Source organism: Sebastes fasciatus, chromosome 24, assembly GCF_043250625.1.
Source record: "Sebastes fasciatus isolate fSebFas1 chromosome 24, fSebFas1.pri, whole genome shotgun sequence".
NCBI lineage: Eukaryota > Metazoa > Chordata > Actinopteri > Perciformes > Sebastidae > Sebastes > Sebastes fasciatus.
Window position 1 is genome coordinate 3,031,430 of NC_133818.1, and position 27,692 is coordinate 3,059,121.

Genomic DNA, 27,692 nt, shown 5'->3' on the forward strand with positions numbered 1-27,692 from the left:
TTGACTTTTAGTGAGTCAGTGGACCTCAAGTTAGGATTGTTGTAGTTGTGAGTTCACGGTAAAACAAAGTATATTATCTCAGAGCAGTCTCTCATCTGGACACGTTTAGACTCATCCTGTCATTTTAAGAGATTCAAAGATACTTCACTAGATCTCTAAATACTGTGGGAGTAAAGGTGACTGACGATGGCTCTGCACCCTTACAGTAGGTCCTGCGTTTGGACATCCAACACCTTATACTGAGACCACGTAGAGTAAGTAGCTCATGGGAAATGCAGTCCGACACATTTGTATTTCTCAAGATCCCAATACATAGGAAATATTTGAAATACATAACATAAAGCAATGTAAAAAGCATTAGAAGATTTGGAGACAAAAATTGGATTCTGGGTTGCAATCCAGTGGTTCTGTATTGATGTATATGCAACTAATATACTGCAGATGTGGCTCATTGTGAACAGTTACAATAGGTTTCAGGTGTGAACAGCTGTCTGACTGGTACAAACTGTCATATGCAGGCTGAAGGTACAGTATATGTTATATGAGTATCCTGACTGAGACTTGCAGTAGATAGATGGGCTTTGTGTTTATCAATTAGTTCTTGAGGCGCTGAAAATCACAAAGTTTCCAGGAATGTCTCATAAAACAAGCTGTAAATGCTGACGACATGTTGGTCACCCGTTGGTCCGATGAAGAGGATCATTAATGGTTCAGTTTAGAGAGAATTCATGACTCTGTGCTTCAGTCTGAAAGAGAAACAGCTAGTAGTGAAGTCAAGTTTTCAGGGATACAAATAATCATTCAGATAATACACACACACACACGCACACACACAAACACACACACACACACGCACACGCACACACAAAAGCTCCGGAAGACAACAGCAGATGAAACAGGCCGACGGCTCGTCCCAAAAGCTTTTCATCTCACCACCTGCTCTGCATTTTCAAAAGCGACTCAAAGCTGGCCAATTTGTCCCGAATCAAGGAATGAAAGAGCGCTGTGTAAAATGACTGTTTTCCTCTCACATCTCTCTGATCCTCGGATTTGATGGACAGAAACACCAATTTTTAGATTAGCAGAATAATACCTGAGCCTCTGATTATAGATTTGGTGATACGGGAGTTTATAGTTTGTCATCGACTTAGAGCTGTTAAATCAAACTGTTCACGTCTAGATTTCAAGTTGTATCTTCTAAATTGCACCCGATTCGACTGTTATCAGGCCATTAAATAGGCGTTTTCAGTCGCTATAAGCACCATAGATGTGGGTCATTAGGGGCCTACTACGCCTGCTGTGTTGTAAAAGTGAAATTGAAACTTAAAAGCAACGTTCTAACATGTGAAACTGAATGAAACGTCACATTTTGAACACAAACAAAAATACTTTTTTAGGTTTAGGCAAAAAAACTAAAACAGGTTCCGCTCCGCGTCGGGGTGCAGCATCGCACTGTCGGGGATTCTTTCACAACAATGACCGGCTCCCTGTACATTATCCCTTACTGTCCTTAATAGCCTGACAACAGTCTAATCGGCTGTAAATGTAGCTTTTCATGCAGTAACATATAAGAGTTGTGTCAGGTGATGCTTCCGCATTCCTAAAGAAAACGCCAGGTTACACCTTTGAGACTTTTTAAAATTTCCATATGAATATTTCTCTCTTTTCAGAGGGAATCTGTAAACACAGTGTGAGTTGATTGATGCATTCTTTTTTTAAGTAGCAGCTTGTTAAAACCTATTTTATTCCCTTATAGTGCTTTGATGTAGTTTTGAGTCGTATCCAGGAGACGAGCAGGAATGTTGAGGGTGAGTCATCGAGAGGCACAGGACGACTCTGTCAAGGTGGCCTGTCCTCTGAGGGTGAATAATTATCTGCTTTAATTAAAGCACATTAAAGTGTGTGTGTGTGTGTGTGTGTGTGTGTAGGATGAGTTTGGCATGGGAAAGAGAGCATACAAGGATGGGTCTGAGTGCATTCATGTGTGCTGATTGTGGATGCATTAGCAGAACATTTGATTGTTTGTGCATTCATGTGTGATGTTTAGATGTGTTTTATGTGTGTGTGTGTGTGTGTGTGTGTGTGTGTGTGTTTACATGAAAGAATCTGCTGTATTGTCTGTGTGGAATTCATGATGGCAGCATCACACAACGCTCGACACAATACACAGTCACTTAGTGAACTCTCTTATGCGGAAAGAATCAGTCGGGGCATGATTTGCAAATTGGCACAAAGGTGGAAAGAATCTATCAACCCTTTGCTGCCTCTTCCCAGAATCGTAAAGGAAAAGTCCAACATTTTGGGAAAAATGTGTTTGCAGTCCTTCCCAGAGTCAGATGAGAAGACGGAAGTCAGTCTCACCTCTGTGCATCCGGTACAGAGATACTGTGTTTAGCCAAGCTTAGCACAATGACTGGAAGCAAAATAACTGATACCCTAGCTCCAAGAACATGGACAAACCAACACATCCAAACCCTGATGAAAAAGTAGTATACTTTAAGTTTACTTATGAAATATACATACGTAAATTTCAAGAATATATTTCCCAAGTATACTTTATGTACTAATATCTAGTAGTATACTTGTAAGTTTACTAATTTAATTCTTTTCGGGACTAAATTGGTCCACTTTTTAGTTTATAAAAGTACTTTTAAGTGTGATTTAGAGTGTTTTAATGTCCAGACATATGTCTTCTTCTGCACACACACACACACACTCACACACACACACACACACACACACACACACACAAACACACACACACACATACATATATAGTGATTTTCATTACATTTCCTGTTTTATTGAAAGCTTCTGAAACAGATCTGTCACAGGTGACACGACACGTTGCCTAAGAATGTGTCAATACTCAATCGGCATTCAGTACAAATATATAAACTCCTCACACATTTTCTATTCAGAGCATGTTGATATTCCAAACAGATACAGGAACACCGCAGCAGTCACAAAACCTTTTGAAACGAAACAGGAACAAACACCGAATGAAAGACTGATGTAGAAATTAACAGTAAAAGCTGATTGATTACTGCTGAAATCACAAAATAAAAGACACAAATCAGAGACAAAAGGCTTCTTTAAATATGAATTGAACAAAAACTAGATATTTTCTGATACTTAATTCTTCACAGTTTAAAGTCACATGTTTCATTTATTTGAGCAGTAAACTGTGGTGGCCTGTCTGTACCTGACTGTAACAGTAAAATGTACCACAAGAACATAATTCAATATTTATGCTGCACTTTGGAGACGTCAGAAAGTTAAGAAAACACCAAGATGGTATGAAAAATGTGACGTAACGGCACCTTTAGCAGGAACTTCTGACATCTTTATTTTTCTGAAGTACATTTTAGGTCTATCTTCATCACATAATCTTTCATAAAACAAAACATTTGTTTGTGCAACAGTTTTAAATCTGGAAAATATGGGATGCACTTACAATAAGTGCAAGATTCCATGCTTGAAAAAGGGAACTGGATTTGGATGTTCGATGTTCTTTTGTTTTTCGCTGGACAGAACATACCAAAGTTGTAATTTTGATTCTGAATTTCTCACTCTTCAGACTGCAGCATGTTACACAATGGAAACCCAAACCAAGAAGAATACACAAGAATAACACTGTTGATAATACATCACCTGTATTGTTCTGCAAGTATAAAAAAATAAAAGTATATCTTGCATAAACAGATGTACCGTTCCTTTACTGCATGGACTACACTGAGTCACATGTTAAGTTAGCATTGGGCTAACTGTTTTTGGCAAGCTAATTACTGCAGAAAATGCTCTTAATGTTTCAATGTGTTAAACAATTTCTGATTCATTTTTAAAACATCACTCTGCCTTCAATGAAGCTTTTAAAGATGGCGGAGAGGTCAAAGTTCACAGTATGTGTGGTTATGTACTGCAGTGGTTGAGGTCTCTGATGTTGTCCTGAGGGAGACGTGGTAACGGAAAGAACAAATCATACAAACTGTAATCTGTTGGAGAAGAATTAAAGGTGAATAGCAAAAAAAAAGTTGGAAAGAAAAGTGTGAGACGGGAAGAGAAAATGTGATAGTGTAGGATACGCAAAATATAGAGATAGACGTACATCTTTAAAGAGACAAAGACAGAAAGTGGTTAAGAAGAAGGGGGAAAAAGAGATGAAGAAGAGTAAAAAGAAAAAAGAGAAAGAGGCAGATCCTCCAGTTTCACATTGACTTATCCAATGCCAGAAAATGTCCAAATGGCGTTTCTACATCTGGCCATTCGATGATACCGATCCAAACCTCCAAACAAGAGACCAGGACGTACATGTCTGACCTGAAGATCCAAGGCTTATCGGACACCCTGAAATGGACGGTCATCCCCAAAACTTTGTGTCCTCAATGCCGTCCTGTCGAACCGTCCATGACACTGAGCTCCAGTAACTCCCAACATGACCCGAAGAAGATGACCCTTTTAAAAAACGTTCACACAGCGAAATCTCCATATCCGGTGGGACAGAAGGCGGCACCGCGGAGCGTATCGAGGCAGTTGACGAGGATTAGCGTGCCGGTCAGGTGCTTCCACCTCTTGGTGATGGGGTTCCTCATCTTGTCCAGGCCGAGGTGGAGCTCCTGGATCACATCTCGGTAGCTGTCCCCCACGTGGGCGGCCCACGTCAGGAGGAAGTCGTAGGCTGGCTTCCACATGGACTGAAGGGGTGGGATTGGGGTCAAAGAGGAAGGACAGACAGGAACACTTTTATTGGTGATTCATAAACAGACATTTCCCCTGTTTGGGAACCTGTGGACATATAGACACAATGTCTCTCACCTCGTTGTCCAATAGGCCGTTCTTGTCGCGGTGCGGAGCCTCGTAAGCCTCCATCTGCTGTCTGGACACTCGAGCAAGTTTCTCGGCCAGTTCCCTCCACCGGAACGCCACCTCCACCGCCGTGGTCAGCAGGACGAAATCCAGGACCAGTCTGGCAACCAGACCCTGGCAGTCCATCTTCAGCAACGCCTGATGGGGACAGAGGCACAGTGGAAAGGAGTTGTAATTACATAAAGCCTGTGAGTTAGTCACAGAGTATGTCAAATCTTTTGTTATTTTTATGACACATGAGAAGAAAGATTTAAACGTTTTGACCTTGACGACACCGGGTGGTTATATCAAAAAAGGCACAGATCCAACCCTGGGCTGAAAGCGACACATAAACGCAGGATTGTATTACTTTTCTACAAAAAAAAGTTGATATTTCTACATACAAATTCCAGTGATAGGGGCTTAAACTGCGTATGGTTTGGAGTGATGGAACTGACATTCAGTACACTTAAGTTATGACTAAACAAATCATAGTCTTAAAGGGGTAAATAAAAGCAATTGCTCATAAATCCTTTCAATATTCTTTGGACATCTTGAAAGAAAATACATTTTGGTACTTTTCTGTGACAGTAATTTCCCCAAGAGTGTCTAAAATAAACCCCAAAATATTTCGACCCAGAGGTGAGTGATATGTGTAAAATCTGACTTGATTTTAGATTGCACAAAGATATATAATTACATACTACACTTGATATACACAATTGATTTGCAACATTGCCTGCAATGGCCTAACAAAGATATTAATGGAATAGCTACCACATCGTAATCGGTAGGAACCATGTGGACCAAATATAGCTCCAACCTTCCCAACTTGGACTTCCTTTTCTAATCCCATTTCCTAGTCTAACCTTTTTGCCTTAAATCCCCTAAAATGACAAAATGTGTGACCTTTTGAGTAATTCAATCAGACTGATTTTTTTCTTCTCAAACGGTTTCATTTGAATCATTTTTAGAGGCTTAATGGAGTAAAAACATCCACTAAAGGATGAGAGAAGTCAACATTTGTGTAAGTTGTTTTTTGTCTCTCCCTAACCATGTTAATCATCACATGATCCCTCAAACGTATCTGTTAGAAACCACTGTTACAGTCGATAGGCCTGTTTGTCTTTAAACTGGCCACAGGGGCTGAATGGCCAACATAAAACACCCCTCTTCTTCATGGCTGAGTGTATGAATAGAATCCTCAGCCCCTCCTGGAAGTATTCACGGCCCTCAGGCTGCTGCTGTAAATACGTTCTTACTCAGCTAACCCGGTTAAATGAGGGTTAGAAAATACGGAGCATTACTAAAAGCAGCTGACTGGGAAATACACTGCAGGCAAGTTATTTCTTCTTGACAACAGAGTGTTTTTCTTTCTTCTTTTTTTTAATGAAGACCAAAAAATGCATTGTGTGCATATGTGTGTCCATCCAGAGATAAGATGTAGGTTCAGAAAAACATGGGATCTCCACTGCTGCAGGCCTCTTACATCTTTACACACACACACACACACACACACACAACTGAAAACTGAACTCGAGGAGCTTCTGTTTGACGCTCACATATACAGACACCAATCTGAAGCAATTTCCTTTCTAATTTATTGCTGTAACCTCGAGATGCTTTGTATTAAGTCTTATTTATTAAAAAGGTGCCTGCAAGTTGAATTATTATGTGAAATATTTAGATAATTTTAATTAATTTTGGTGAATTTAATTTATGATTAGAATCATTTATAAATTAAAGTTGTTTCATTACATTTTGAATGCAGGACTTTTACATGTATTGGAGTATTTTTACATGATGGTATATTTTTACTGGAGTAAAAAATGTTCACTATACAGTCGGATGTCGGCTCCTTTGCAGTCTACACATACTGCACATCAATGAGTCTGTTTAACTCTGTCGAAGACAAGACAGGAAGAACCTTATAATCCCAAGGTCATGTAATTTCCATTTATTAGAATAATCCTATCCCATCCGTTATCTCTTACATCGTCTCTATTATGAGCTGCAGCTCTGTAATGAAGTGAAATAACCTGGATGTCCTACAAGTGCAGGTAACTCTCTACAAACTGGACACCGTACACCTCCCTCTGTCTGCCTCTATCTCTCTCTACCACCTGGCCGACCAGCACCGTGGCCTTCTACTGGGATGTCCTCCTTCTGCTGATTCAGTCTAAATATAGAGCCGGTCTAAACACACACACACACACACACGCACACACGCACACACACACACGTCAGGGTTCAACACTGCTGTCTGGAAATGAGCATGATGTGTTCAAATGCAAATCAGGAGCTCCTGTACGTGCAGGAGAGATGCGCTGTTTAAAGCCGGAAAGGATTAAAGCCAGAGATACGACAGGAAGGAGTTTGTGCTTCAAAATAAAGGTCAGGGGGTCAGGAGGAAGTAGAAAGTAGCAGCGAACACGTCTCCAAACCTTGAACAGTATCTGGTGCCAGGTAGTAGCAAGAACAGAAGAAACGAATCGCCAGCACTCACAGAGAAAAGGTGTTTCTTAGTTTATTCTGACGAATATTCAACGAATGCGTTTCAGTTATAAGCCGTCATCAGCGACTGAGTGCCGGTGATTTGTTTCTTCGGGAAGTCAGGAGAGACATTTATTTTTTTAATCCTGTCAGGGTGGGAAACACTTTCTGTCCCTGAGAGACACATATCGCATACTCTCAAACTGCACCAGATGCAGCTCAAAGGTCATCGTCTTGCTCAAGGACACTTTGGTTCCAGCTGGAGACATTTACATGAAGATTTCAGTCCCTCAGATTAACTCATGAGACATCTCCTTTTGGTGGTGAAAGAATTTGTACTTCATTAAAACTGGAGAATTAATGCAAGTACTCTGTGACAAAGTTATTGCATGTATGAATCGTGTTGTGCACCACAACACGTTTCCTTTATCTATGTCTCTGGTTCCACATTATCAACTCACAACAATTCTGCTCTAAAAATAGAAACCAGTCTGCCCCGCCAGAGACCAACGTGTCGGAAACATAGGAGACGGCGGCGACCTGCAGGAAGCCCCGAAGCAGACGGACAGACGGAGCTGACAGCTGACCGGGCGGCTGTCAGCTAAATAAGCTTCAACAGGACGGAGGGAGGAGTTGGAGCAGGGCACAGGATAATACTGACAGGCAGAAAACAGAAAGAGGGAGAGGAAGGAGGAGAATAAAAGCAGGCAGAGACAGAAAGATAGAGAAAGAAGATAGAGAACAAGAAAGAGAGACACACAGCAGCGGTGTCAGGGTTTCTATTGAAATACTTGTTTTTGTTCAATTTTGTTATAATGTGCTGGAAAAGTAACTGAAACATCAAAGCTGAAAATGTCATTAAATATGTTATTATATTAAAAACCAGTGCACTCCAACACGCCATGAATGTGCAGCTATTTCTGCATATCCTCATTGCATTTTCAATCTAATTAGACCTTATTTGACTAAATTTGTTCACATTTACCTTTTGCAAATCTATTTTTCCTGTTATTGTCACTTTGGACAAAAACTAAACGCTTCTACTTCTGTCCCTTTCTGACCGCAGTTAGTTCTCCGAGAAGAGTCCTGAACTTAAACTGTATCTAAACCACATAAAACTAGAAAAGGTTTGTCCCAAAAATGTCCCAAGGAATAATTTTCTGAAGGGCTGCACCAACATAAGAATATCACATTCTTCATGTTTAAAGGCCCTTTTTTACACGTATAAATCCTTTTTTATTTCCAATGTGTGAACAGGTTGTAACCGTTACTAAAAAACGAGACGATTTTCTGTGTTTCCTCTATCACCCTTTAGATTACTTTTAATATGAAGGACTCGGGTCGGTGTCCCAGCGGATGTGATGTCATGTTCGCTCGCATGTGTCTACTCTCTTCTACATTTTTTTCAGTGAAGTTTTGTACAAAACAAGAAAATCAACCCCCCAATGTCCAGCAGACCATCGCTGCGTATATTTTGCAGATAAGATTGTTGCCTTTCTGGTATTTTCAATCTTCCGTTGCACCTTAATACTGCCACATAACAGCCTCTACGCTTCTTCACATGTGGCAGAAACACAAACACTTGTATGTTCACGAGTTTGGTTGTAATGTCCTATTAGGGGAAGTTTGGCAGGAAGAAGGTGATTCTCACTTGCTGCTGTTGAGTAAACACTTTAGATCAATCACTTCCTTTGTGGAGAAGGCTTCTCAGCACGATCTGACTCAGCGGCTGTGTGCAGTTTAGACGCTGCTGTGTTGCCTTCAACTCACTAAAAGGTGTTTTTCCTGCAACTACTTCAGCTTTGACAAACACCTCTCCTGCTCTGTCTGATCAGCTGCAGAGGAGCTCACGTCTCTCAGACACATTTCTAGTTTGTGGTCCAATAAACCTGCAGCTGGATAATCAGGTAAAATATTCATCGCTTAATCAACATGCTGGTTTTTATTGGCGGCTGTATGTTTATAAAGAAGTTTACATTTCTGAGCCTGTTACTGTTGACTTTTATGACTAAAGACCTTGGTTTTAGATGGGAGTCTACAAGCAGGGGATTGATTACGTCCCCTGCAGGAGTGCATGGATCTATTATTAAACAACACTCTTCTCTGCTGACAAGCTCAAGAGACGTCTCTCTCATTTGTCCTCTGCCTTCGTAACTCGAGCCTCGCCGTTAAAAGATCTGCCGGGGCGGTGTCGGATGCCCCCCAGGCCTCCAGCTCCGTCCTGATCAATGCCTGCTCACATTTCACATGAGAACACCTGTCAGCTAGTGTGGACGAGAGGGGGAGACGGGATGAGCTGTTCTAAACCCCGAAGACAAACCATGAGCGCTTGTTCTGCTGCAACACTTTCATTTTTTATGTTTCACACAGTCCACAGCTGCAATTAAAGCATGCGGGGTTACGGCTGATATATCTCTCTGCTCTTCTTCACATACCTCTTTTGCAGAATTTAGATCAAGATTCCAAAAACTACCAACTTCTCTGTTCATAAGTGAAAATGCTCCTGCTGCTAAACTCCTGTGTGGTTCTGCTGGAGACTGCTGCTGTTCCATAAAAACGGCTCTACACTAAAAGATATGGATATATTGGGTGCAATCATTTAAACAGATCAGCTTCAATTACTTCAAAGAAAAAGTCACAAGTGAGCTGGTGAGATGAAGAGCAGCAGGCAACAGGCTATATTCATCATATACAGTAACACCTCTTACTGTGCTATCAGGTATGGTAGCCAGGATGCACGGATCCAGAAAACAAATGAAATTATAGCTGCTGCGCAGCTGTGGGTCGGGGCCGGAAGAAGAAGAAGAAGGAGGAAGAAGAGGAGGAAGATCCATCATTATTAATCCGTTAAGGCATGTAACATCTGCCTTGATCGGGGCTCATACTCACAACCTCAGCATAGCTGCCCAGCCCCTAATAAATCTGCTGCTTTGGCCATTATAAGGGCTGCTCTCTACAGAAGGGACCTTGGACTCACGTAGATCCAAGCTGCTGCTTTTCTGAGCAAGACAATGTGTAACTGGATCAATGGAAAACCTCCTTTAGGAAGTGAGCTTCATCAAAAGGGGACACACCTTTGGATTGGAGGCTTCCTGCTTCTATACAATATAACTGAGAGAAATGGACTTTCTTTCTCCCGGTTATAGCTCTGGCCTATAATGATGTCTACAATGAAAAGGTTGTGTTGAGGTTTTGACTACATCTCCAGAGCTCTGGGGCACAGCGACACTAAGAAATAACACCGTGGTATATCCTCAAGTGTCATTTCAGTTGTGCCACTGTACATAGAAAACAATAAGCGCTGGTGTGTTGATGCGCTGCAGGCGCATGTTGCCCTTTAGAGAGTCAGGCTGACAGGAAATGTTTTCACTTTATTGAGAACATCAGCTGATAATGTCAAGATGCTTTCCAAAGCTGGAGTCAGGACGTGGTTAGCCTAGCTTAGCACAGAACAGAAACAGGAACCAGCAGTATAAAGGTGTGTCTTTCTTTCCCACTTCAGTTCTCACATTCCTCCCACCAAACCCTTTCTTTCTGCCTCCTCTCTCATTACAGAAACCACAGGGGGGACAATGAGTCTCCACCTTGAGTCTCACTCCCTGACACCTTCCACTTTATACTCATCATCCATTCCCAGTCGACTGGATGGGATTATACCCCAGCCTTTCATAACACGTTTTTCCAATTAACTAATCTGCATACGTAATGAAGTGCACCTGAATTTGTTTCTTGGACGCACTAGACTAATATATTCTGTAGTTTAACCACAATGCATTAAATTAGACACTTTTATTGGGAACATTTCACAGATTTATGTGTATTTATAACCTGAAAAGTAGCAGGTCTTGACTGGATAAAAGCCTCAATATTAAGAGAATGAAGGCCTTGTTTGCTAATTGAGGATTTTGAAGCCAGAGGTTCTCAACGTAGGAATGTTTTATTGAGTAACTATTATATAAGACAGGCTTTTTTTTTTTCCTTTGAGGAGAAGATTTAGTAATTCAAGCCTATGTGCCTCACTGGACCTTGTTCCTGCAGCCTGATGACAATTTACTGCTCTCCGGGGAAAATGTCGCAGGACATACACGTCCTGGTGAGGTTTACAACTGGTGTAGTGCAGCAGCAAACTGAGCAGCAACGTTTTGTATCAGGAAACAAGTTCAAGATACGCCTGGTTATAAAAATCCAGGAGAAAATCATCGTAAGACTAAAATCCATCTACTTTTCAGTGTGATAAAAAGCAAAATACTGGCGTGACTGAGCGAAACTGGCAGATCAGCTGCTGATGTTTGAGGAGTAATCTAATTTCCAAACTGCCCAAACCAAACATCCAAACAAGAAATACACTTGGACACCCAGAAATTTAGGTCTGATCTCTTACCAGAAAGAAATTGAGGGAGATTGGGTCATATTTTATTATGACCTTTATCGAAATTCAAATAAATGCCATAAAGGCTGTTAAGTCATTATAGCGCTAAATGCCCTTGACCTAATAGTGGGGCACAACACTAACAGCTACATAAAACAAATTGAGCACCTCATCAGTTAAAAGCAGTGCTGCAAATGTCAGAACATAGAGAAAAATGTCCATCACAATTTCCAGTAACCCAAGTTGATGTCTCCAGATTGCTTTCTTTCTCTGATCAACAGTCCAGAACTTAAAGATATTCAATTTACTGTCACTTAAGATGAAACAAATCTGCAAATCCACAGCAGGAACTATTGAATATTTGATGTTTTTTCTGATTGATAATGATTGAATATTGATAGACTAATTGTTTGATGTTTTATCATCGTTTCAGCTTTAATGTGATTCACAAATTCATTGTATGCATTTTAACCTCAAATAGATGTTAAATTGAGATTTTGCTCCATTGCTGAAACATGAGAAAGTCACTGTCACCTGCATTTTCAACAAATAATAAACAGTATGTCAAGCAGGGTTCTCTCTGTAGAGAGGTAAATTCCATATAATGGCAAACCATATATCGGCCTTGCATGTGCTTATAAAACTTGAGGACAAATCTTTCCACCAAGGTCAGCAGAACAAATTTCAACATCATCTTTGAGGATGAAAGTGTTTCTGACTTCAGAAGAAAATTGCTGGACTTCAGTGAAGGACATCTGAGTGTGCACGTTTCATTTTCCAGTAAATATATTTATAAAAAAAAAACAGAGCTCAGAGAAGTCAAGGATGGAGCCTGGTTCAGAGATAAGAAAATTTAAAAGCCTCAGCAGGAGTTGAAGGTATACCCGCCAGAATAAAAGCCATTTATAAAACATAAAAGCATGCCTCCTTCGCTTTAGACTTTGTGAGTTTATGGGGAGGCCACATGACGTACAGCCAAACAGGGAGAGGTAGTTGCAGGTGAGTTGCTCTGGATAACAAGGTTAAAAACAGCGAATGAGTAACATTCGTTTACCTTAACAGTTCCTGTCAAAGTCCTATTTAGCAAGGCACTTTACCCCCAGCTGCTCCGGTGGCCTCACTGAGCATGTCGCTGCCACAAAACAAGTGCATGCACGCTTCATCAACTCTGCCTGGATAAACAACAGTTGGAAAATGTACTTTGCTAAAGCACTTTTTGAATAATGGCGTCTGGCGAGGGAAATGTCGCAGGACTATTTTGCTTCCCCCAGGGTGCCGGCGCTGTCGGAGAAGAAAACACATTGAGGCCGGCGTGCGTTTGCTTGACAGAGTTGTTTTTGCTCAAACTGCAGATGTTAAGTTTTATATGCTTCCCTTTAAAGGATTTTCTCCTCCAGCCCCCCTTTCATTTTTCATGTAGTGGCTGCTCCCACTGTGAGCCACCTCAGGCTGTAAGACAAGTTGTTTACCATTCATGTGACTGAGCATAAGGACTCAAATCCTTCCAGTTCACACTCAGATTGTGTCACATTGTCCAACTGCAACACATGCTGAAGTGGAAAGAAATCATGTTAAGGGCCGATGTCGCAAAGTGATTAACTCTGACTGTTTAGGAAATTACATTTCTGTTGTTTTAGCTTCAACAAAGCTTAACTAATGATGCAGCAACCATCTGAGGGACAAAAGCTTTCTCTTGCTCAGTTTGTAATGGACATCATTTGAGCATAATAGCTGTTGCAGCAGTGTTACGGTAATGCCAGACAATTTACTTTAACATTTATCTGTGCAGTAAATGCTTTTACTGAGCATAAATGTTTTTGCAGCAATGTAACAGTTGGAAGACATCTCTCTCAATATGCGCACAAGACTTGCTGAAAATGAGTCCACGATAAAACAGAAACCAATGAGAAATAAAAACATGATTGGTCTTACCATCATGAGTTCCCTCTGGAAGGACTTCCTCTCCTTGTTCTCCATGTTCGTACACTCCTCTTTGAGTTTCTCCAGAACCGATGCCACCTTCTCCGGCTCATTGTCCAGCTCGGTCCGGCAAAAATAATTCAGTGGCAAATTCCCGTTCCCCAGGGCATCTGCAAAGGCCCTCCAGTTGCCCACATTCTCCATTAAAACCGTCCTCACTGTTGCGTAGATGTAGGTTAGAAATTTGCAAGGCTTCAGGATCTGCTCCAGCAGCATTGTGGTCGTTAAGTCCGGCCCACACCAATAAATGGGCTTGACCTTACCCAGAACTAAAACGTTCTTGGCATGGACAAGGCCTATCTTCCCCTGATAGTATCCAATGTACCACTCTTTGGTCCGCAGCTGCCCACGCAATTTGATTTTCTCCTCGCTGAGCAAAGCAATAACATCCCCCTTTTTGTACTCCAACAGATAAGTGCTCTTGTGCTGTCTAATCACTGTTTTGATCAACTTGCCAAATTTAAGGTTGGTAATGCACCGATCCTGAAACTTTGGGTATTTAGAAGTGACCGCCAGTGGTGAGAGGACAATCTTATCCACCTCTTTCTTTTTCAGAAACCTCCTCTGGCCCGTTATCCTTGCTCCGGTCTTTGGCGGTGGTGGCGGCGTTTGGACGCAGAACTGGGTGAGGATACAGTCAAGGGCGTCCTTGATTTGGACCCTGAGAGTGAAGTCTGAGATGCTGTTGGGGTTGTGTGATGTGATCATGTACAGGAGCCTGCTGACTTTCCCCAGTTTGACCTGAAATCCCCGAATCACCCCCGCACCCTCGTTCACCTTCACCTGGTAGTTGGACATGTTGGAGTACAGTCCCACCTGGAGATCCTGAGGGTACCCCAGCACAAACTGGTGCTTCCCCCACAGCTGGAGGGCCACGGGCGGGCTGGAGCTAGCCTGCCGGCCCACCTCGTTTACCAACAAGGTATTGGGGGCACAGTCATGCCCAAACATGGCCACGACTGTCTTGAAGGAAGGGTGAATGTGCTTGGGCCCATAGACACCCAGAGTTACTTTCCTCTGCACGTGGTCCCAAACAGTGGTATTTTGGCTGATGTACTGTGACTGAACCACAACAGCCACATACATACAAGGCTCTAGACTATCCAGCTGCACCTGGACTGTATCCTTGTAGATGTAAGCATTAGGGATGGGCGTGTAAGGCCCTTCTTTGCAGTCACTTCGAACGCAAAGCACCTCTGCAGTGTGACAACTCTCCTTCTTGACAGTTACCAATACCTTCATCTCCAACGTCATAAAGGACTTGGTCTCCATGTTGCTCAGCTTGATCTCCACCACAGGGCTGACGGTGGAGCAGTGGTCACTGTTGAGCTCCAGAGGAGGGTCTAGTAAGGCTTTCATGGAGATCTGCTGGTGGTCTCCATGGCTGACGTGGCCTTCGGGGATGTGTATGCTGATTTGGGTGTCCGGGAGCTGAACAACTCCTCCGTTACTGTCCAACCTGCACGCAATATTGGTCTCCACCGGCTGTGTCTGGCCCCACCCGGGACTCTGGCCCAAGGAGTCAAGGTCATGGCAAGACCTGGCTAGTTTTCTGTGGTTCAACCAAGCAGTCCTGAAGTCCTCCCTGCTCTGAAACTGCTCCGGTGAAGGAGCCTTAAGACCTGTGAAGAATCCCGAGGAAGGTAAGGTTGGATTGGACTGCGCCTGCAGGACTGACAGTTCTGAGAGACTGTGGGAACGTTTACTCCTGAAAAACGGGTTATCCCTCTGGAGGTTAGGTACAACCTCTTGGTTTGGGCTGGTTGGGGTGGTGTTGTTAATGTGGAAGCTGCTGAACCCATTGGTCATGATTGTACTAGTGTTAAAGTTTGAGCAAGATGATGGAGATGCCAGTGCATCAAACAGAATAAGGTCTGTTGAGTTCCTTACACCTAAATCTTTGCAGTTTTGATCTATTGGACGGCTAAAGGGGTTCACAGAGAAGGGACTGTTGTTGTAAATTGGAGAGGGCTTAATGGTCATCCCTGTCCACTCCCCCAAACCTCCAAACTCCTTCGACCCATCCTCGTATCCTTCCCCAAGGCTGTCAATCATCCCACTGTCGCTAAGCGAAGAGTTCCTGAAGTTGACCGGCTGGACGTAGGCGGCTGGGATGTAGCCCATTTCCATGTTGTTGTGGGCGTACCACCACTCTCCACCTGACGTGTCCAACACATAGAGACGATCACCTTTGGAGAACTTCAGCGTGGTGAAGCTGTTGGGGCAATAATCCTTTATGGCAACCACTTCCTGCGCATCTCCATAGGAGGCTGAAGTGTCCAGCCTTAAGGCACTGGGAGAAGGCACTGAAAAGGAAAAAAACAACGTTAGTGATGGTCTTGTGCCTTGATTGCAAAGTGGTTTTGTAACTGGTTTGTTACCATTATAGATAAGTGCACTTACTGTAATCACTCAATGATTACTGATTACTCAAAATACTGCAGTTAACAGTGATTATCTTGTAATCAGACACAGATATAATAGGCTGGTTGTACTACAGATCAGACATAAAGGCTTGTGTCCAAATGGTTCAGTGGTTCAGTTGACTGCATTAAAACTTTAAAGGAAGTACCTGATTCTGGGGAAAAAGGAAGGCAGCCAAAAAACAAAACCTCAGAATGCAAAGACAAAATTTTCAGATCACTAAGTAAATGTATGAGCAGATGAACTGCATAATTTACTGCATCATTTTCTATTTTTAGTTCACATCATTAGCGTATATAGAGCATGTAAACAAAGCTGTAATGAAGTGCAACCAGTGAAGTGAAAGAACCAGGGAAAGGATAATTCTGTTTCCAACATATGACTGAATTATCTCATCTATATCTATATCTATTTCATTACAAAAGATGAAAAGCACAATAATAAAACAACTAATTCTGGAGATATTGAGTGAACTTTCATTCTTCAAATGAATCATGACTGAATAACTGAGTCTTGTACCTTACACAACCCATCATTTCTTTATGAAGTAAAACTGGTGTGGATACAGTGAAACACTGACCTTTAACATCGTTAAGACTGGCCCCGGTGACCCCTTCGCTGAGGTCGATGAGCGTCCCCTCAGACTTGCAGCGAGGAAGGATGTGATTGTTGCTCGTCACTCTGATGATGCGATGGGCAGCCATGGCCGCTACTTTACATAGAATTCGCTCATTGGCAGCTTTTCATCTGGATGGGAAACAAACAAAGCATTTCAGGGTGGGAGCGACCAGACAATTTTAAATACATCTGCATCCAGGCATTTAGCTGATGCTCAAATCTAGAGCGATTCCAAAAGCAACATTGGAGTAGGAAGCTCAATTTTCTAAATCACTCACGCAGTTAAAGGCTACAAAGGTCAAAGCTGCAGCAGCAGAAAATAAGTCTGACAAATATCAGTGCATTTTTGAAGGATGTGCTGGGGAAAGAAATGACTCCCGGCAGAACAGGGAGAGTTTTTTTTTTTTTTTTAAATCGATGCAAAGAGCATGAGCAGAGAGCTGAGCGGAGACGAAAGAGAGAGATGTGATGAGGAGAGCAATCGAAAAGCAATGACGAAATGAAACAAAAGGAGATTTAAGTTCTGAGTGAAAGTGGCAATGGAGAAGGTCAGAAACATAATGTAAAGCATGAGGCAAGAACATTTCATCATGTGAACACCTGAATAAACAGCCTCCACTCTTCTGGTCTCAGTCTCTCCACCAGATGTTGAACCTGCTGAAGGGATTTGATCCCATTCAGCCAGAGAGCATCAAGAAAAATAGCCTGAGTATTTGGACACCTCTGTCTGCATTCTTTTGGCTATATAGCATAAACTTACACAGTTATAGCTAATATCTCCTCCCTGCCAACAGAAATCGTAAGTTCACACTCAACCTCAGAGGCTCGGCTGCTGTGTGCAGTCACATCAGTAGTTATCTTTTCCTACAGGGGATTCAAACCGGCAACCATCTCTCTCTCCCCTGGCTGTATATGCTGTGTGTGTTTTGAGTATTTACATCTCCGATGTGTCAAGCAAGTTACCAATTTCCTTGTCAGAAATGAGATGTGATTCAATTTGTGTATGAAAACACACAGTCAGCAGAGGACTGTAAGCAAGAAATTGTTTTGCAGTAAAACGTCGTTCCCTTCAGTCACAAGAGACTTTTATTATTCCTGCAGGATGTGGTGAGCAGCGGCAGTGGGAACATTCACATTTACACACTAATGATGCCATTTTAATCTGATTAAATCAACACAGACTGTAGAAGCTGCATGTAAATGTCTTTCACTGATTATCTTCATTAGAGCTTTAATGTTTGGAGCTGAATGTCTGCTCAGTGTTTTCACATTAAACGCTGAGGATTGTGATTCAGATGCAGGTGTTAAAATACAGCTCTTCACTATGTTATAGCATCTTCTGTTTTCATCCAAAACTGAGAATAACACACAGACTGGTTGGTCATAACGTCCTCTAAATAAGTGTTAGATTAACTCTCTCCACATCAATGCAAAGACCCCAAAATAACAAAAACAGCTGTATCCCGGGCGCTAACAACTTTTTTAAACATTGAAAATTCCTGGTTCATCTATATGACCCCTTTCACTGCTTTCCACTCAGTTTGAACAATATGATCCAAAATGACAAAGTTGCTTTACTTTTTGTGCTTTCGTTGCTGCACCACAGATCTTTGGTCTTTATTTAAACCTCTGCTGCTCTTTTTTGAATGACAGAATTGAGCAGATGTATTAGCATTTTTGTTTCTCATGCCTCAAAATGACACAAAAAGTGAAAAACTGGGATTGTTTCAGAGCAGCTCCTCTCTGGAGGTTGTAGCAGAGGTGCACTGTGGGATGCAGAGCATGCAGTGAAGAGAAAGTGGAGCTTGTTTAACGGCTGCATCTGTTCAAATGGGAGCTCACGTCGTCAAACTCCTCTGAGGTGACATTTCATTTTCTTGCACCCTCTCTGCTCGTCGGGGAGCGTGTCAGCCATCGATAAAACCCCTCCTCCCGCTCAAAAATGAGCACTCAGCGGGCAGCCGGAGCGAGGCTGCGATCAATAACAAGCCGGCAGACAAAGACACTGTCACCGGCTTTGATAGAACATGGAGGCGATCCCACTGAATGCAGCAGGAGGTGAGGGCGGCTCTGACAGATACAGGGGGAAAAGAAAACGAGGAATTGGAAGATGCTGTTTGCTGCGACGGGAAACACAGCAGGAGGTTCAGTTCAGAGCAAACTGGATTCCTCAAAACGACCCCTGCAGATCCACGCTGAGCCTCCTGGAAACCTTTGTTCCCGGATTAGAGAAAGAAACTGACAAAAGCAATTATAAAAACACAAAAGTTAAACAAGATTGTGACACCTTGCATGTGACCTCTTTTACAGACTGGATAACAACACAAAGTATAGACAGCATTTGGGGAAATGAACTCCATTTTATTTTTGTTTTACTTCTCGTTGGCAAAGAAATTTAAATTACAGAGAGGGAGCTGAAAAAGAAGCTCTCAGGGGATCTCAGCAAACTGCTGGAGGGCTTGTGGGTTAGCCTTCCTCAAAATTGGAAACGGTATTTCTGTTTTTTCCCCCACTGGTGCATTAATATCCGAGTCGGTGAAATACTCTGCGTTATTAACTCATCTCAGTCAGGCTGACAGAGCGGTGAGTCGAAAGTTTAATTAGCCGAGAGTCGGCCGGGCCTAATCCCTGGATGAATGTTGCTATAATAACCATTTCCAGCAGCCATATGCTCGCAGAGAGCTCATTGCTTTTCCATCACAGCTGTTCAAAATGAGCAGATTACAGGACAGAGAATGAGATGCACGGCAGCACAGACCTGGTAGTGTGTGGCTGGAAAACAAAACTTCACCAATAGTATGTCACATTCAGAGTTGAATTTCCTGTGTGAGCATTCAAACAGATTAATCCCAGATCAAAGACAGAGGCTGGAGGGCTAAAAGTCTCTTAAATCATGATCAAACAAACCAAACCCACTCATGATTCTTCACTTTTTACACTTCAGTTTAATGAAATGAAACGTTAGCTGATTCTACACATGTTAATGTTGAGGAATAGGTTATAATATTAAAGAAGCTGCATGCTGGTGATCCTTTATTTATTGCATTATGATTATTGTTTGGTTAGATCTCCCTCTCTTCCTCGGTACAGTCCGTCCAGACAAAAGAAATGACCCTAAACGTGACTGTTTAACTAGTTTCAAGCTGCAGCTTGTGGAAACACTTCATCTACAGCTCAGCTCTGTCTTCTACTGTAGTTTGCAGGAAACTGAGAGCAGGCACTCCGGCTTCATTCAGTCCCGACTGAAAAACATTACAGTAGACCTACTTTAGTCAGGTACCCTGTGGCCTGCGGCAATGCAGCTCAGCTCCCAGCATGCATTTGGACGTGTGTTTACACCTGCATTGTGGCGGCAGTAAACCAGCAGAAGAAATGAACAGGAGCTCAGAGAAAGAATGTCCTTGGAAGTTTGTTAAATGTCTGCAATTTAAAACTGATGGGTGGAAACTGTTCACCTATGATTAGTGGTTTCACCTGTTGACTTCATTGAACATTGTCCTCTGTGGGCCACCGTAGACGTTGTCTGAGGCCTGTGAGTGAATTCCGTATGAGAACAGTTTTAAAAGGTGATGTACAATAAAACAAATGTCAGTGTTTTTACTCAGAGAAACATGGAGATGACTTCAACTGTCGTCCTTTTGGGACATAAGAAGGGTTATCCAACAAACTATTCAGCTTCCCAACAAAGATGGTGATGGTAAGAAGGTGTTTTATGCAGGATTTATGGGGAAGAACGTAACTGGCTGTGTTCAAGAAAGGACAAGTTTTACAAATAAAGAACGTCATGTGATCATGCAGCCCCACATTTTGAAATCTGCATGCTAAGACTAGTGGGAATATGCGTTCAGTTTTGGACTTTGACGGTGAAAGAATAATATTACAGAGATGGTCGCAGCGGCTTTGCTCATTTTTTTCAGGAATGCCCCGATCACTGATGTGCCTTCAAGTCATGAAATGTCTTGATTTATCAAGCTGTTACTAATTCATGGTGAATTATGAAAAATTAATGGAGGTTTTCTTTTGAATCTGACACTTTTCCTCTCCAAGGAGTAAAATATGACGTCTTTAAAAAGAAAAGCAGTCGACCTTTTGAGGGATTTTAATTGGTATTGGTAATTTAACTATAATTGGCTTCAAAATATGTTTGATTTTGTTACATAAGATGTGACCCCATCCTCCCTTGTGTCTTTTCTTCCATGATATTCCTGCAGGCTGAGTGGGTGAGTTTTTGTGACATGTTTTACGCTGCAGACCAGCAGAAGAATAAAAAATACATTTGAAAAACTTTCAGCCTGGCATGTGGTCAAGTACATTAGTCTGCGGCTAACTGAGAAATTCATCCGTAAAATATTACAATCGCTCCTCTCTCCCCTCAGGAGGAATTTCAGGTAAATGAGCCCACTAAGCGCTGAGTGTTAGTGCCGCTTCCACCTCCGCGTTGAAAGAGATTCCTCAAGCGAAGAGAGGTTTGCACTCAGAAAGAGGAAGCACACGTCAACAAGTCAACAGCAGATAGTTTAAATTTCAACATTAAGTGTTTTGAATGCCATAATTTACCTCTAATGTCTATTTTCAGCAGGAAAAAACAACTGATAAAGCACGAACAGATAGATGATGTGAGAAAACATCCCTCATGAAGCATTTAGAATTCTGTGAAAAGGCTTCAGCATGTTTTGAGCTCATGATGTAATAATGTTGATTAATGATGTCAGCGTTGTGTTGTTGAATCATTACGGCTTAACGTGATGCAGTTTGATATCAACCACATTATAAAGTTATTAGATAATGAGGATACATTACATCATCAGTTGGCCTTGTTTTAATTTCTACTCGAACCTGAAGACCAAAACTGAAGCTTTCAGGGTGTTTAAATGACTACGAACAATGTTTATTTTACATTTTACACTATAATTTTAATTTTACATTACATTCTTATCTTTTTCCAAATATAATTTTTAGTTCATGTCAGTGTGTTACTGTATGAAAACCATCCAATGCAATGATACAATGACTGTTTTCATTCAGGACAATATCAGGGAAATAACAGATGTCTGCTGAAAAGGTGAAGGGCATTGATTGGATGAAGATTAAACCCAGAAGACAGCATCCTTGTCCTACAGTCCTTGAATGCATCAATGGGGGCAGTTATCTTCCAACGCAGTCTCACGGCAGTTCGTCAAATACACACAACTGAATCTATTTGATTATATAGACACAAATTTTGCGCTCAGCACGACTTTCAACAACACGTGATGCACGTGTCAATTTCCACTCCAGTCTTTTCAAAATAAAACGATTCAATTAGGTTAAGGAATAGATTGACTTGGTTAGGCTTAAGCAAAAAACTACTTAGTTAGGTTAAGGAAAAGATACGTGGTTCGGGTTAAAATAACACCGTAAGTGTCGTAACTTAAATACGGAAGTTACATGGTAAATAAACCACTTGTTTTTTCATACGGGACACGAACACTGGTCTCCTGGGCAAAAGTCCTGTGTTCTTTGACCCACCCATCCACCCTGACCTCCTCCTTATTTGTGTCTCTGTACACAAATCAATACATAAAATGTTGTGACTATTTCACAAACTGCTGTGCGACTGGGCTGGATATCAAAACCATCTCTGCTGGCTTAGAAAACACTGGAGCAAGTGGTGATGTAACACTATCGCCAGTATCGGCAGCTATGGTTAAGGTATGATTATGAGCAGGGAGAGATCATGGCAAACTTCTGTCTCCAGAAAAGTGGATGCCCAGAAATTAGCCTATACTGTAGGAATATTACATTAATACTGTACAGATTTTTCATATGAGTGAAGTCGAAACCCTTTCCACACCTTGTTTTACTAAATCAGTGAACAAAATGAGCAAATGGTTGGTTTAAAAGATAATTACAAGTAATACGTGTAAATTTGATTGTAACGTGAACAGACCTCCTGGACGGTCAGAGTACAGTAGGTGAGATCTGTGTGTAAAGTCTCCATCATTTAGTTTTATAGCGTTTAAAGTATCAATACTTATAAAACAGAAATATGAAAATTAAAATAATCATAGCGTTAGTTTCCACCTTAAAATGACACTGGGAGCTCAGGATAATCGATCAAGATGGCATATTTGTTAATGAGTTAATGCTCAGTTATGTAGAAGAAGAAGAGGTTGAAGTGTTTGTTTGTGCAAGTGTGTAAAGGACAGAGTGGTGATTCAAATCTACATGTGCCAGAAAGCACAAGCAGCGTGTGTGTGTGTGTGTGTGTGTGTGTGTGTGTGTGTGTGTGTGTGTGTGTGTGTGTGTGTGTGTGTGTGTGTGCGTGTGCGTGTGTTGTGCTGAGCAGCCATTAATTACAAAATGGAGCGCACCTTCACGCGGAGCTGGAAAATGATGACATGCTAGTTTTCAGGCTTAGCCTCGAGGGGAGAGGGGTGGTAGTAGTAGACAATGTGTGTGTGTGTGTGTGTGTGTGTGTGTGTGTGTGTGTGTGTGTGTGAAGGTGTTTAGTGTCACTTTCACATCAGTTTGTGTGCATGTGTTTGTTAGCAGAGGAAGAGAAAGAAAACAAAAAAGGAAGGATGAAGAGAAAGATGTGATGAAGAGGAGATGAGAGGGAGAAGAAGAGGACGTGGAGGGAAACAAAACAATTATCCATAAACAGTTTGAAAGAAGAGGAAGAAGAAAGGGAGGAAGACACTGCAGGAGGCAGCAGATAAGGAGAATAAAGGATTATGAACAGTGGAGGAGAAGAAGAAAAGGAAGAGGAGGCAAGAGAGGTGAAGAGGACGAGGGCAGGAGAAAAAGATGATGAAGAGGAGTAACAAGAAGGAGGAGAGGAACATGACGAGAAACCACAAGGAGGAGGAGGAAAAGGAGGCAAGGAAAAGGGAAAAGAGAGAAAGTGGAGAAGTAAAAGGAGGAGAAACATGAACAGGGTTAGCAGATAGAGACAAAAAGGGGATGAGGAACAAAGACAAGAAGAAGAAGAAGAAGAAAATGAGGCTCCATCTAATTAGATAGAGTTGCAGGTGACTTCAGGCTATAAGACAAAGAGTGTGTGTGTGTGTGTGTGTTTCAGGCCTGAGGCTGCCTGATAGAGAGAGAGAGGGAGGATTTTCAGCTTATCAGATGACCTTATTGGCAGGGCTGAGGAGGTGTACGTGACAATATAGTGCTAATTGTCAAACTTATCATTTCCTGTCATTTTGTCTCCATCTGCTGCTGAGCTTTCCTCTGCTATGGTGTGAATATTTCATAAATATTGAAAACAGAGATGAACAAAAAGAGGGAAAGAATGGAAGAAAGACTTTCAATTATAATAAATATTAAAGGGAATATAACAACACCATAGAAATACAGCCCCATAAAACACTAAAAAGAACAATAAGGCTCACCATTAGATCACCATGAAATACTTAAAGTAATAATGCACAATAAATGTACCTATAAACTCACTGTAACACAGCAGACACATAACAGCACCATGTAGCATCACTACAGAGCACCACAGATAGATCATGTACACTGTAAACAATTGCTGTTAATTTAAAGCAGGATTTTAACAGTATTAACCTGTTATTGCTAAAAACAGTGCTTTACTGTTAATACAAAAGAAAATTATATTATTAAATTATAACTATAACTATAATGCATTCTTAAAAAACATCGCTTTACTGCTGATCAACTGTCTAAAGGATCATCAGTAACAGTTTCATGCAGTATTTGTTGAATTCTGGGACCTGATCTGCTCATGTGAGGCTTGTACATTGTACATGATTGTAAAATCAGTGAATTATCTTTATTGTTCTTCATCACATGTTGTTCTGGTTTGCATTCTGTGCTTTTAGCCAGCTAGAGACACACATTTTGGGAAAAGTGTCAACAAGTCTATTATAGCCTTTTTCCTAACAAGTGCCTTTAGTTGTATTTAGTGTGACTATTCCTATGTCTGTAACCTGCTAAGTCTATTCATATAGGCAAAAAATAATGTTTATTAAAATGTATGTAAAAACCTAAATAGTGCATTAAAACAAATCAGTAAGATAATGTAAAAGAAAGGTGAAAGGCAGCTATATAATGTATCTTTAAACAGTAAATGAACTGTAAAATACTGTGAAATTAATAAAGTTCAAACTGTGTTTTTCATTAACAGTACAAAGCTGTAAATTTCAGCGACAGTATAATAATGTTAATTTTACAGTAACATAAAGGCAACCCTGCTGCCAGTTCTTTACTGTTATTTTACTGGGAGATTCTTAACAGTGCAGGTAGCATCACTACAGAGCACCACAGATAGATCATGTAGGAATCTCACTGGAATAATATAGAGATTTTCACATTGGTCTGCTAAACTAGCCAACACAATGAGCACATGTTGGGTTTAAAAGACAATTAGAAGTAATTAAGTGTAAATGTGATAGTAATGTGAACTGACCTCCTGCTGGCTCAGATTAAGTGAGAAGAAGGTGAGGAATAAGAGCTGATGGAGATACTTCTTCTTCTTCCTCCTCTTCTTTTTCCTCGTGTCATTTGCCTTGAAGGTCAAAAAAAGAAAAAAGTAATAAAATAAAAACTCTAAATAAGGTTATTAGCTCCCCAGTCCAATAAGTTTGTAACGGTGACAGATGCGCACACACGCTGGTTTCAGTGCGTCTCTGCTCAGGTCTGCAGGAGGACTGGAGGAGAGCTGCTGTGGCGGATGGGAGTGTGTGACGTCACGGAGAGGGGGCGTGGCCACACACACACACACACACACACACACACGCACACGCACACGCAGACTATCCATGTACTGTACTGTTACCCAGCTGCAGCATTGTTCTCCATGTGTGTACTGCCAGTGGTAGTGGTACATTTAACTGCACTACATTTATCTGACAGTTTTAGTTACTTTGCAGATTTAGATAATTAAAGGGACTGTTTGTAACTTTCAGAATGTCTTGTTAACAGCGACACCTGTGGCCATTAAGTCAACGAAAGCCAGCGTCCTGTTGCTGGCGCTTGTGCTCGCTCTACATAGACATGAAGGAGCATCGCTCAAAACAGTGAGGAGACACACGTCAGCTAAAAGCACAATATCACTCTATTTCAGCTGCTTGGCAGTAATGTTAGCTGACCAGACGAAGGTCTCTCCATGAATCAATGCTGATCCCAGTGTTGGCTTTTCCTGCTTCAGCCCCGTTGCTGAAGCAGGAAAAGAAACGTTATCGCCTCTGACCGGGTGCCGGAGGGAGACACCGGCACCCGGTCGGAGACGATAACGTTTCTCGCTGCGAAGCCCCGTCACTTCACAAGACACGGAAAACCTCTGTTGGTCTGGATGAGCTGCAGCATTTATTTCTGCACAAACGTCAACTGTACATTCACTAGATATTCTCAGAGCTAAAATAACTCTCCTGCAATGTGTAGTGAGCGCGCATGCACGTGTAGAGGTGGAGCGAGACAGCAAGAACGCGCGCGATGTGTAAGTGAAGTCAAGCAGGCAGAGGAGCAGAAACTCCGACGACACGCGAGCACGCATATTCGAGCATGCATGGGATCCCGACCCGACATATTTATACGTGTAAGAAGTTACAAACAGTCCCTTTAACACAAACTATGAATCAACTAATATGCATTATTATAGGTTAAGCCACCCAGCAGTAAATGGTGCAACTACAATAGCTCCCTCTATTTTGGAATCTTTAAAGGTCAACTGTCAAGACAGCTTGCTATTGGTCAACGGCGAGAATTTGCATGTCAAAGTTCACCAAAGTTGAAGTGTGAGCAGAAGTTTCAACTCTTTCCTGTCTCTCCTCTTGCTCCTTTTTTTCCATTTCTTCCTCTATTTGTCAATATCTTGTAATCATTTAAATGGGGAGCGTGCACAGAGGCTTTAAATTCACTCCTGATTTACTTTAAAGGACAAAAACAGGACACACTGCTAATGTCCATCATTAGAGAAAACACAGACAAACTCAACACTGAAATGAAGTCAAATTACACAGCTTTGTTTCCACAAACGGAGCATAAAAGCAGCAAATAAAGGTAATAAAAGCGGCCCTGGAGTCAGTAATGATCAGCACATTGTGTGACTTGAACCGGCTCTATAAATAAAGTTGAGTGGAGCTGCAGGGGAAATGGCTCGTGCAGCAGGACGGTCCTCTGCTAATGAGGCGCTGCTCATTGAGGGTTGGTCATTAAACGCTGTCAGCCAGCTAAAATCCCTCTGCAACTGCTCTGGTCTGGGTAGCACCATTAATGATTAATAATAATAATAACAATAACAGTATCAGGAGCTTTATTTGAAAATGTTTTGTCTTGTGCATGCAAAAAGGATGTGAATTTTACAACAAAATATTCAAAAGCTTTCTAAGTAAAATGCATGAGGATATGATATTACTGTATATGACGGCTCTATAGCTTTAAACGATAATCACACTGTATAAAAGAGCATAAAAAGGCTGTTTGAGAGTATTGGTTTCTTCCACACTGAGAGAAACAGCTTGCATCAGTCTAATAGACCTTCCTCTTTCATCTCATTGACAAAACCCACCGTAACGATCTGTCCTCTTCGCTGTATGAAGCTGCTGTCAGCGCAGAGCGGGGAAGTTGTTCTGGAGCTGACAACGACTCCAAGAGACGACAAGAGGAAGACAAAATGTCTCGAAATGAGCTCAGAGCTGGGAGAGAAGATGCCCTGATTTATTAATGACTGCTTTACAACAATGAGTGAAATCTCTGTCTACTTTGGCATTTAAGTCACATATATTTGCTGTTTATATACATTTAAAGGCTTATTTTCAGTCACAACAAACCGTGTCCAGGGCCGAGCTTAAGCTTTGCAGCTGTCACCCTGCAGAGTCAGAAAGTCCTGACCTCTGTTACTTTCTTTGCATCATGTGTTTGACCTGTTTGCTGTTTTAAACTCTGCACAGTCGGCTGAAACTTCATATTAATTTATCTAAATCCAGCAAAAAAAAACAAATTGCCACACTTC

At 41.6% G+C, this 27,692-nt stretch overlaps 1 protein-coding gene and 1 long non-coding RNA gene across 4 annotated transcripts in view; one reads left to right on the forward strand and one right to left on the reverse strand.

Moving 5' to 3' along the window:
* LOC141762913 (uncharacterized) lies at window positions 1-8,334 on the forward strand. Of its 2 annotated transcripts, none has more exons than XR_012592932.1 (3): window positions 1-254; window positions 1,757-1,808; window positions 3,581-3,711. It is a non-coding gene; the product is annotated as an uncharacterized LOC141762913 (long non-coding RNA). The 2 variants fall into 2 exon arrangements; XR_012592931.1 differs by lacking the exon at window positions 3,581-3,711 and adding an exon at window positions 7,822-8,334 and having other exon boundaries at window positions 8-254.
* The window catches only part of LOC141762912 (SH3 domain-binding protein 4-A-like), a 25,927-nt gene continuing 983 nt past the window's right edge, over window positions 2,749-27,692 (reverse strand). The window contains exons 1-5 of one of the 2 annotated variants that reach the window (XM_074627065.1): window positions 25,149-25,378; window positions 16,692-16,858; window positions 13,640-15,993; window positions 4,816-5,004; window positions 2,749-4,694 (exon numbers count right to left, since the gene is read on the reverse strand). In XM_074627065.1, the coding sequence (XP_074483166.1) occupies window positions 4,470-4,694; window positions 4,816-5,004; window positions 13,640-15,993; window positions 16,692-16,815 (2,892 nt within the window). In that variant the 5' untranslated portion in view covers window positions 16,816-16,858; window positions 25,149-25,378 and the 3' untranslated portion in view covers window positions 2,749-4,469. Of the gene's footprint in view, window positions 4,695-4,815; window positions 5,005-13,639; window positions 15,994-16,691; window positions 16,859-25,148; window positions 25,379-27,692 lie in introns of those variants that run through there. The other variant, XM_074627066.1, reaches the window with a different exon arrangement.